At 43.5% G+C, this 12,395-nt stretch overlaps 1 protein-coding gene across 1 annotated transcript in view; it reads left to right on the top strand.

Moving 5' to 3' along the window:
• The window catches only part of YWHAB (tyrosine 3-monooxygenase/tryptophan 5-monooxygenase activation protein beta), a 20,752-nt gene that overhangs the window by 5,822 nt on the left and 2,535 nt on the right, over window positions 1-12,395 (top strand). Inside the window, exons 2-5 of the mRNA XM_018564702.1 lie at window positions 3,645-3,946; window positions 6,987-7,110; window positions 8,749-8,912; window positions 9,997-10,092. Of these exons, the coding sequence (XP_018420204.1) occupies window positions 3,653-3,946; window positions 6,987-7,110; window positions 8,749-8,912; window positions 9,997-10,092 (678 nt within the window). The 5' untranslated portion in view covers window positions 3,645-3,652. The remainder of the gene's footprint in view (window positions 1-3,644; window positions 3,947-6,986; window positions 7,111-8,748; window positions 8,913-9,996; window positions 10,093-12,395) is intronic.

Below are 12,395 nucleotides of genomic sequence, written 5' to 3'. Positions count from 1 at the left end.
CTGTAGAATCGTACGATTGTCGGCGGGTTTCTAGCCTGCTCGTTCAACTGCCGAACGGGCCAGTGTGCACAAGCGCACACTGCCCGTTCAGCATTGCGGTCATCGGAAGCCCGCCCCTCAGCGGGGCGCGCTTTCGATGATCGCAACTACGATCTGCCTATCCAAGATGGGCAGATCTTACGAGCTTTTAATTAGCTTACGACCATCGCAAGACAAAAGTCTTGCGATGGTTGTAAGGTGTATGGGCACCTTAACAGTGTGTGCACATACCCTACCCTTGCACCCCCCACGCATGTTGACTTACCCAGCCATAATCCCTTGTTCCTCCCCCACTGCAGCGTCCCCATTTGTCTATCATTCAGCATCAGCGTTGATTGGATGCCAGAGTTTAGATAGTGGTAAAATGTCATGGACTCCCTCCACATGATGGTGTTGGGGCGACATAGTGGAGGTTTCACGCTCCCTCCATACCTAGGAGCTGGCTCTTTTTGCAAGTGGTTTGCCATTGCAGAGAGTCCCATACATGATAAAGGAAGTGTCTTTTTAAAGAGCCCCTCATTGCATATCATAGTAAGCCAATGGGTTAATGCTATAACAAAACACAGTTTTTCTATCTCTGCCATACAATATCGCAGTTGTACTTTTTTCATGGAAAGGAATATCCCGTGTCTGAAAATGTCTGACGGGCTCCTGATTTTTGTATCATTTTGTCCTCCAGTTCTTGAAATGCATTTATGGGGAGTGTGCCTTCTGTGTGAATAACTTGGTATTCATTGAGATGTCAGGTGTGATGCCCTGGGCCGCACAGTCAGGACTTTAATGCATTTGTTTGTTTTGCTTCAATTTCTACTTCTGCATGTAACCTGGGGCCTGAAGGGGCCTATTGAATGCATCTGATGACTAATTGCATGCATGTCAGCAGAGAAAATCCTCTCACAGCCCTTACAGCTAATTGCTTTTCCTCCATGCTATACAAATCTATGGACACAAATGATCATGTTGGTTCTTCAGCCCTGCTCTTAGGGGGCCTGTTCACATCGAAGTGTAGTATTGATCCTTTTTTTTTTTCTTTTTGCACTACTTTTTTCCATTGCACCACCACGCATCGTATTGCGTTACCAAGTGTTCCAAGCTAATGCATGCTAGGTGCGCTTTGTGATGTGCATTAATCACACGAGTTGTGCGTATAACACTATGCTAAGATGTGAATGGGCTGCATGAGGTTTAGCCCTACCTAATGCACACTTTACGCGATCTTGGTTTAGCTTGGATGTTCTTCCATCAGCAGAAAGTGTTTGCTCGGTTTCTTTCAAGACCCCCAGATTTGGATATTCACTGCTGTAACCATTCTGCTTTTGTTGTGTCATAATGGATCCCCACATGTGTCTATTCACAGCAGAGGCAGGGTACCAGGCTCAGTGTCATGCACTTCAGTGCAGTGGCCATCATGTTCCTTGCCGTGTTGAAGAGTAGATTGTATACAGAGTCTTTTGCTGCATTTCCCTGAGGCAGGAGCATGGAAGTGGACTTTATTGTCCGGTTTCCGGAAGGGCACTTTTGTGCATCTTTTCGGCAAGTGAATGGACTTTGAACCAGAACACTTTGCAGTGGAAGAGAGCATTCTGACCTCTGTGTTCTGCTCCAGTACAACTACTCTCAGGTCTAGGAACAGAGCAGACCAGGGGAGGGCACCATTGGCATCTCTTGGCAATCGCACACCTCTACGTTTTAACTTGGACAGCCCGGCAGAATTTTGCCTTCTCAGTGTTGCAGTAAGGGCTTGCCCTCTGGAGCCTTGTATGAATGGCCGGAGAAGCTGAAACTTTAAAGTCAGGTTTACCTGGATGCAGCACAGGTCATTTCTTCCCAGATTTGTTCAGGTGCTGAAACAAATGGTATTATTTTTTAAGGTAAAGGCCAAACCGGAAGGACATTTTTATAGGAACCATCTACATCAGTGGTTCTCAACCTTTCTAGGGCCGGGACCCCTTGGTAACACTTGCCAAGTTGTGGTGACCCCCCCAACAGTAAAATTTAGGGATGACGCGGCTGCTGCAGCGGCATCTGGCGGCGTGGCGTGAGAACTGACTCCTGCCATGCTCCCGCCAGAGGGCTGAGGAGGACTGTCACCTAGCACAGCAGAAATCACACAGCGACCGCACAGCTTGAGAACCACTGGCCTACACCGTCAGAATAAAAAAACAAAAAAATTTTACTCTGCTCGATCGATCAGAGTAAACCTTTCCGGGAGAAAGTGTTTCTCTCCCGGGCACTAGGCAACCCCTGGCAAATCGCCATTCGACCCCCAACAGGGTCGCAACCCACAAGTGGAGAACCGCTGATCTACATTATCATGAGTGAGGTTGCCCTTCACTTTCTAGATATGTTATGGGCAGTCTGAGTGTAACAGTCTTCCCCGGCTCCTTACTGGAAGCTAGAGCATTCTTTTATCTTCCCGGAGTGTTCCTATAAGGGATCAACAGCTTATGTTGCAACCATTTCTTGCTGGATTTGGTAGATTATTTGGGATCAAGAAACCAGAGCCTTATTCGCTGTCGCTGCTCAGTCTACAAGGCCAATAGGTGTATCTTGGACTTTTCAGCAAAGGCATCTGTTTATCAAGTAGGCATGGCAGCTGTCTAGTGCTCTGTTAATGACGTTCTGTTGTGTGGGCACCATGGTATCGGCTCAGTGCTGGGTGATCGGCCGCTCTTTAAATAGGACAGTTGATTGGTGTGAGTGTTGAAAGACTGACTTGAGCAGAATGTCCGCTTCTACAACATTCAACCATGTTAATTGACTTTGGGTTTGCACTTAAATATGAAACATTCAGAGCATGTTGCCTTTCATATGTCCTAGTGGTATTGCTAGATAGTTAGGGGTTTGGAATGCAGCAAGACAAGAAGCTATTTTCTGTACAGGGCTATTGCCTTTATTCATGGGATTGTTGCAAATGTTAGGTTAATTCAGTTCACTAGATTGGAAGGGAATAGTGTGACAGACATTTTTTTATCTGCATAACCAGCCATTTACATTTTAGATTTTGGGCGTTTGTGGGCTTGTTCACGCTAAGAGCAGAGCAGTTTAAGAAGGCATCAAAAATGCATCCAATGTATTCCAATGGTATTTTGGCCTCTAGTTCACACCGGTGTTCAGTTCTAGTGCATGTGGAAAAACTGCAGCAGGCTCTATTTTTTTATTTTTTTGCTCTGGAACACACCAAAATGCATGCGAACGCACTGGACTACACCTGAAAAACCTATTTTAGGCTTTTAAAAAAACGGACCGGAAACATGTCAAACGCATTAAAAAAACTGCACTGAAAATGCAGAAACTCGTCTGGTTTTGGTGTGAACAAGCCCTGTATCTCTGTAGTGCAACCAAACCACAGCAGACATCTCCTACTCTGGTTTCTTAGGTGAAGAACCATTGGCCTGGTTTGCCTTCTGTTTGATAGGTTGGGGTACTGTATGTGAAAAGTTGCCATTACAACGGATGGGTCACCTATAATCTTCTGTATCTTCACACTTATTCATAATATGTCTAAAACCTGGGGAGGAATTGTTGCTCTTTTTTTATTCCTGATTTACACCACACAGTTTTGTAAGAAATGTTTCATTTTAAAATGTTTTATTTCTGAACAGAAATCATCATGGACAAGAGTGACCTGGTACAGAAGGCCAAGCTTGCAGAACAGGCCGAGCGCTATGATGACATGGCTGCCGCTATGAAAGCCGTGACCGAACAGGGAGGTGAGCTCTCCAACGAAGAGAGGAACCTGCTGTCTGTCGCCTACAAAAACGTTGTAGGTGCGCGCCGCTCCTCCTGGCGTGTGATCTCCAGCATCGAACAGAAGACCGAAGGCAATGAGAAGAAACAGCAAATGGCTCGAGAATACAGGGAAAAGATCGAGGCCGAGCTTACTGAGATCTGCACTGATGTTCTTGTAAGTTATAAAGGGCTCATGGGGTTCAATTTTCGGGTTCCAGTCATTTTTACTTATTTGGGGTCTAGGATGGTTCTGATTTACTAAGTCTAAACACTGGAAGAATAGCCTAGTATGATTAATTTTTAACAAATATTGGAAAGTAATATTGTAAAAGTCATGGGGGGTGGGGGAGGAGAAAGCACTGATGTTGAATCATTTACAGTGTATATATACAATAGATGCTGGGGATAGTTTTCAGATTGAAACAGACATGCCACTTTTTAGTTGTAGGCATCCTTTTCGGCATGGAAGAGGTTAATTGTGCACACATTTGTGGTTGCCATGGATATACTCGTGCTCTGAATCTTTTAATAGATCTTTATCTGCTATTGGTTGTGCTTTAACATTTGCTAAAACTATGGTAATCCACAGTGTTGCGACTCTCTCATCCTCAATGAAAATATAACCGTGTGGCATGTATAAATAACGCATTCTTCATCCACTCTCTATTTATAATGTGTAATATCACGCTGGGGATCTGAAGACATTTGCCAGTTATTTTGGGGGGTAGTTTATCCACACAACAGGCACAAATGAATGCAGCTCCAGGCATCGGGCAAATGCAACCATTGAGCTGCTAATGAAAAAACGGTGCAGCTATTAAAGTTATTTGGTTTAGGGACTTTGGTGGAATGCCCAATATTTGTCCAATTAGCCTCTGATGGAAGCTGGAATGTTGATACTCGTGGCAGCGTTGCAAGCTCTCCATCAGCTTTTGTTTCAAAAACAGTTGCATGGAATTGGAACAGGCCATAGCATTCTGGCATCCACAGATTTCATCTTTTCCCAGTTTTGAGCAACCACATGGTCAAAATTGTGGCAGAACCTGGAATTGATGAAACAGGGTGGCAGATTGCAGGTGAGCATTCTATTCAGTTTGATCATTTCCTATTAAAATGTGATGCAAGGCTTTCAAATGCCCCTTTTATGGCTAGCATTCGGCTATATTTTAGGGAGCAACTTTATTTACAATGGAGGATTTTGCACAATTCTCACTTTGCTAGGTTGCCCTGCAGATGCTTGTTGTACAAACCATATTGTCATGTGTTGGGGTGAAATTGCAGTAGCTGCTGAGACTGGCAGGGTTATTCACTAAAGGGTGAAGAGTTTGGAGAAGACAGGAGAAGTTAACAATCTAGGACAACAACAGAGTCCTCTTGGGCTTCAGAAGTGCAGAAGCGTGTTGACGTCACCACATGGCTGTTGAGCATGAACACAGACCGCCGAGATGGATCACAGGTCCTCACTTCTGGGGCGCGGCGAGGGACACGTACGACTTTGGTGAGAAAGAGAGGCTTAGGAGTTGGAGGGATGTAACTGGAGATAAATGCAGGGTCTAATTTGCCTGGAGATGGACTTGAGAAATCCCAATGTACAGCTGCACAGGAATATAAAGAGAAGAAGGCGTGTGAGACTTTAATTGAGCATTGAATTTTTCAATTTTTTTTTCTCATCTGCAGAGTTGAGCATTAATTATAGCTCTTGCCCTTATTATTTTCAAGGCACAAGTGGGTTATGAAAGAGCTGTTTTATATAACTCCAATAGTCTTATTAACTGGTAAGAGAGAACCATTTAGTCAAAATGAATAACTAAGCCTTGAAATCCATACAGTACACAGTACCTGCTGAGTAATGTTGCAGTATTGCACCAGACTGCTTCACTCCCTTTTATTACCAATCTGTTCTAGGAATCTCTCGCTCTGACGAGGAGCTGTTTTGTCAAACTCACCTACTGTAGGCACCTTGCTCCCTCTTATTGACCGAACCCCCATGTATCAAATTGTCAGTGGTAAGACATTTCTCACAGCCACCAATCCGTTTCAGACTTGCCTTAAAGCCCATTTCCACCTTTTGTGGAGATATTTCTAAAAAACGTATGCCAGTAATGTAAACCGAGTGTATATGAAGCAGGCATGTGCTACACAAACTTTTTTTTATTGTTACCTGTCCTCTTCATCTTCTCACGGGTCCTTTTTAAAATGGCTGTCTCTGTGCTTTGCAGACAGTGTGTAAATTACAGGCTGCTGTGCACATTGATATGAAAGTATGTCCTGTTGCACTCCTTACCGAATAAAAAGTGTACTTGTAGATCAGGCGGGTGCTTGAAGTGACCACGGATGGCACCGTGCAAATATCACAAAATCCAAGAATGTCACCAGCACACCATTTAAACATGACACAAAGCTGTGCACATTGGACACTACAGTGTAGGGCACGGAAAACTACATTTCACACAATGCTGTTTTTCCCTTTGTGCACAAGTTTCTTTGTGATAACTGAGCCCCCCCCCCCCTTTAATTAATATCCATAGTGGCAATCCCCCCTGAACGGTGCACAGTAACCTGGAAGGTAGAGCTGGTATGCTTGTTATGACGACTCGCGGGGAAGGGGTCAGCTTCTTTACAGCATGTACAAAACAATCCAACCGCAGCGTCAGATTAAGTTTCCTGCGGAGGGAATTTTGATTTTGTAGATGAAAATGTAGTAGATCCCATCGCACTCCTGACCGGACAAAGCCCAAACGAAAACTGGGGGTGCCGAAAGTGACAGCGAACGCCTCCGCACCTCAAATGCAAAATGCCATAGTCACTCACACTCGGTTAGTAAATAGCAGTCAATCTTCTTTATTGACTGAATATGATGTCACATACACAAAAAGTCCATAAAAAAAAAAAAAAGCCAGCAATGTAAGTCATGAAAATGTACATTATTTACATCATCACTGCACCTCTACATTATCACAATAAAGGCTAATCCCTTACAAATATATGAGAATGGGCTTTAAATTGCTGAACCTGACTGGGTTACCAAACGTCTTTCTGCTTTATGTATAACCAAACTGTAACAAGCTTACTGGAAAATGGGTCAACTTTTGTACCAGCACATATACCCGGATAGCATCAGCAATTCACTGACTTGATTTTTACTCATTGCCTGGAAATGTTGTTTTTTTAAATCCATCTTGGACACCTTCGTGATGTAACCCTTTCTTGTGCAGGAACTTCTGGAAAAGCATTTGATCGCTAATGCTACACCACCGGAAAGTAAGGTCTTCTACTTGAAAATGAAGGGAGATTATTATCGGTACCTTTCCGAAGTAGCAGCTGGAGAGAAGAAACAAGGTATAGTGTTATTAATACTGATAATACCGTAGAGTTCACTTGTATTTGAGGTTTTGGTAATGTGTGATTACAGGTCAGTCATTACAAAGTGATATTCTCACGATAGGAAGAATCTGAGTAGATACCTGATGGCTTCCTATCTCTGTAGGGATGCCAGCAGTGAGATATCTCTGCCATATTTGCTGGCTTTGGATACTCCCCTTCTATGGCATTATCCCTCATACTCGAATAGGACAAATGTGGAAATGGGCCTTATGCAAGCCTAGGGACTGAAAGTGGACCAATGCTTTAAATTCTAATATGCGGCTGTCTAAAAGGATTCATCAGCACAGTGTAATATGATAAAGTAATTGGTAAATGTACTTTAAGCATATCATTCTGATTGAGAACAGCCAAGCACTTACACACGTGACTGCTCCTAGGCATACACCGCCTACTGCTTCTTATTACTGGATTAGATTGAATGTGTCATAAGTGGACAGGGTCTACTACACGGGACATGTAGTTTTTTTGTACATTCAGCCCTGCTCCAGACAAGCAGAGCTAAATGTACAGTGGGAGCCGCTGCTCGTTTAATACAAGTGATCTAATTAGATTAGATATGCCGTGGTTTTCGGGGTCCCCCGTGACCGCGGCATAGGAGCTCACCATAGAGCTCCTAGAGCAGACTAAGAACGTCCGTTCTTAGCCTGCTCTGTGTGATCACAGCGCCACTTGTCTCAGCTGTGACTAACTACAGCTGTCACAGAACCCCTGCATCCTATGGTCCGGTGCGCCTTATAGAGCGCCAAATATGGTAGTTTATTTACTTTAAGGCTGAATCCTCAACCTGAAACCAGGAGATGTAGGAACTGAAGCACCACTCCAATTCAAATCGTCCAGATTTAACTTTATTGCATTAGGGTCTGGGGCACATTCAAGTAGCAACCACTTGCCGACACGCCAAACCAGCTGCTCACATGCCTGAAGTACTCTCATCACAACACAGTGCAACCTTCATACTGCAGGGATTGTACTCCACATATATGATTTCTTCTCCCTCCCCTAGCCCGAGGTCTACTATACAGGGACTGCAATTGGCTGATACCAAGTCAAACCTTAAACATATTCAAGGATGCACAAATGTGTATACATAGCTGCATATATTTATTTTTATATCTGCTTGTAGTTCAGCCTTAAACACAAGTTTGTAGAGTTTGCTTTTATTATGCTAGGGTTGCTTGAGTGCCTAAAAGGTGAAACAAGATTTCTTGACTTTCTCTGAAACCCATTGCTGAGTATGGGGTCAGGGGTCTTCCGTAATCATGAGGCTGTCACCTAATTCATCTAAAGATAGTCAGAGGGGTGACCATCATTTCATGTCTGTGGGTACCTTTTTTAATTGGCTTCCTAATTCCATAGAGTTGGGTTGCAGTGCAATGTAAGAATCGTAATGTACAGTATATGTGAATAGCTCAGGCAGTGGTGTTGGCTTACACCATGTGAAAACATAGATTGTAAGCCCTCGGGGGCAGGGCCCTCCTTTTTACCATCTTGTATTGTGATTTGTAATGTCTTCCCTATATTGCGCAAACTGTTGGCGCTATATAAATCCTATATAATAATATAACATGTTAATGTTCTTTTTTTCTTTTGCAGGTACTGTAGCTAACTCTCAACAGTCTTATCAGGAAGCTTTTGAAATTAGCAAGAGTGAGATGCAGCCAACACACCCCATTCGACTTGGATTGGCTCTGAACTTCTCAGTGTTTTACTATGAAATTCTTAACTCTCAAGAAAAAGCCTGCAGCTTAGCAAAAACGGTATGATTTTATGGTCTCCTTGGCCTCCTTTTGCCTTTGCACAGTCATTCATAATAATATATAGTCCATATTATGACAATTTACTGTAAAAGGCCAAGTTCACCTTTTGCAAAAATTTTAAGAAATGCATGATTAATAATATGTAAAAAAAATGCATTTCTTTAACCCCTTCATGTCAGTCACGAAGGGGTTAATATTTGCATTCAAGCCTGGAAAGCATTGCAACTGTGATCACTGGATCAAGGCTGCAAATCTCAGGCTTCACATTATCTCCCAGGCAGAGCTCCGTACTGAGGTACGGAGTTTCAGAAAGGAGGGATGGGGTGGAGGATTCACTCTAGGTAGATGCGATAGAGCTGTCCATGTTCCCACATCTAGCCAGATGGAAGATGGCTGGATGCCGTATGACAGGGGTAGCCAAACTCCGGCCCTCCAGCTGTGGCGGAACTACAAATCCCATGAGGCATTGCAAGATTCTCAGCCACACACGTGACTCCCGGACAGATGTATCATGGGATTCGTAGTTCCACCACAGCTGGAGGGCCAGAGTTTGGCTACCCCTGCTGTAGATGGTCAAACTGATTCAGTGGAGCTGAGCCAGCACCATAGATGTGACTATGAGGTGTGGAGTCTTCTCTTCTGAAGTGGAATGGGGAAAGCTTCAGGTTTGCAAAAGCAAATGCTTTTGCAAACCTGTGAATTACCTTCTAAATGTAATGGTGACACCATCACTGTGCTGTATGTGGCCTGTGCTGAGAGCAGAGCTGTGGGAGGGACCCATTAGGTCCAGTCACTACAAGAGGTGGAAGGGGGTTACAAGACCAGCCTCCCTGCACAAGGAAGAGAACATCATTGACTGGAACTAATACAGCACGTTCCTGCACATAAAAGGGTTTCATATTGTTTTACTGTACAGATCTAGAAGAAATGCACGCTAAGGTTTAAATAAGAATACAGATGGCTCTTTATACACTATTTGCCTATCCTGAAGTTCACCTTTTAATTAGAGAAAAAGATGGCGACTACTTTTCCATATTGATGTATTTCAGACTGGTTTTATATAGTCGTGTTTTTTTCTTTGCAGGCATTTGATGAGGCGATAGCTGAACTGGACACATTGAATGAGGAGTCTTACAAGGACAGCACTCTTATCATGCAGCTACTAAGGGACAATCTTACAGTAAGTAGTCGGTTTTACTTCTGTCATTGTAGTGACCATCTTTTATAAAGCCTGACTCCTTGAGCTCTGAGAGCTGGAAGAAAAAACGCAATGTTCTCTTCTCGTTCCTCCCTTCCTCTCTTCTCGTTCCTCCCTTCCTCTCTCCTCCTCTTATCGTTTCTCCCCCCCCTCTCTCTCTCTCTCTCTCTCGTTCCTCCCTCCATCTCTTCTCATTTTCATTTCCATTTTTCATGAAAGGAACAGACTTGGTTACAAAACCCCCACCTACCTAGCATTTCCCTGTCCCTTGACAGTGTACGGCAATAAAGGGACTCGCACAGGACTGCCAGTTGGTAGGAAGAAGTTCAATGGCAGATTTATAACTTAAACTAGTCTATGACTAGTTTCAGATAGGAGCGCAAAAGGAGTGTTGTCTAACAGAGGGAATGGCACACTTAGTATCTGCTCTGAGGCATGCTATTTACCTTGAAACATTTAGAGAAATTAAGTGCCTGTTTTTTTTGTTTTGTTTCTCAATTTACAAATATGAAACGGCTTAATGTTTATATGATCAATATTTGTGTCTGTGAAGGTTTGCCATTATCCAAGTCATGGAGCATCTAGTAGCAGTTACTCACATTCAACTAGACTTGTCCTTTTAATGTTGAAGATTTGCAGCTTATCGGAGCCATTTCTTCAGTTCTAATGAGTGTTGGGAATATACCTCAGCATTTAAATCCACGCAGTAAGCACAGTCCACATAGGACAATCAGCAGGGAATGAGTCACGGCAGATGTGGATAGTCCAAGAACGGGATGAGAAGTGTGAAAGTTGTGTAATCACCCTGTTCTAGTTACTATAATCCCATCCTTGGTGTCTTTTATACTCGGCATAGGTGTTAATCCTTCAGTTTAGATGGCTGGAGGTGTGAATGATCTATCTCTTCCCTGATGATTTGATGATGTTTAAGGCCCACGTCCCTGGTTAGGGATGTTTGTTTCAGCTTGATGTAAGAAAAATACAAGCTTTTAGTCAACACGTGAATTTGGTGGACAAAAACATCACATTTACACGGAAAGAGGAACAGAATAACATGACCCATTTCTGGACTGTAAAATGTGAAGATAGGTCACCAGCACGCCAAATGCAAAGAAAGTATTGCTTATTGCAAAAACGTCACATAGTTCAACGTTTTAGGGTGCAGGGTCCCTTCCTCAAGGTGACATAGCGACATAGCGTGGCCCTGAAATGTTGGCATTGTTGACCTATGTGACGTTTTTGCAATAAACAATACTTTCTTTGCATTTAGAGTACTGGTGACCTAACTTCTCATCTCTGAGGTTTTGTGCTGTGCCATCTGTGGTGGTTACTTCGAGCACCTATCCTGTTTGAAATGATCTCAACGCTGTATGGTGTGCAGCAGACATCTAAAACATTTATGGACTGTTGGGCGTCAAAGAGGAGGGGGCAGACTTGGACTCTGACATCTACAGGAAACTTACCCTCACAGATCTGCTTTTGAATTTCATCATTTACTCGATTTATTAACTAGGGGTAATTAGAACTCTGCAACACAGGGCTGAGATGGTTAAAACAAACAATCTAAAGACAACAAACACGGACATCTTAGGGGTGCTTTGAAAGTTTGTGGCCAGGCCAGGCAAAACACAGGACCATCGAACGAACAAGAGAATCGGAACACACAGAATAATATAGTCCTCCTGTATGCAGCTGGAGTGTCGGAAGCTATCAGAAGTATCTTTAACAAACATCACATCCCTGTGTCTTTTTAAGCCCAGCCAGGCACGGAGACGGAAGCTTTTACATCCAAAACACCAAATACCCAAACGCAAGACAAGTAACTTGTTATGGGTTATTGTAGTGAGCAATGCAAAGACCTGTCCATTGTTGAAACAAAACAAGCTCTAAACAAACGAGTGGCCCAGCATTGGAGGGCAAGTTCTACGGGTCAGGACTTTCTACAGTTTTTTTCTACATTTTAAGGTAAAGAGACATTCTTTCGTACACAGTATGGTGCACATTTCAAATGGAGAAGACCATTGGTTCAGAAGAGGCTATCTACGTCAAACTGTAACAACCATGCCTTACGGGGTGGGGGCCTTCAACACTATCTATTTTATACATGTAATGCCATTTTAACATATAGGGCTGCAACAACTAATCGATAATAAGAATCGTTGTCAACGATTCTCATTATCAATTAGTTGCTGGTGCCGCCGCTCTGCTCCACCGCCATCTCTCCTCCTCTCTGGGAGCCGCTGAATGCAGCGGTCTGTGTCCCCTTCTCTGTGGCTCGCCCGCGC

The sequence above is a fragment of the Nanorana parkeri genome, unplaced genomic scaffold (genome assembly GCF_000935625.1).
Source record: "Nanorana parkeri isolate BGI_ZX_2015 unplaced genomic scaffold, ASM93562v1 scaffold773, whole genome shotgun sequence".
Taxonomy (NCBI): Eukaryota; Metazoa; Chordata; class Amphibia; order Anura; family Dicroglossidae; genus Nanorana; species Nanorana parkeri.
The sequence above is the reverse complement of the archived record's forward strand: the minus strand, read 5'-3'. Positions and strand labels throughout refer to the sequence as shown.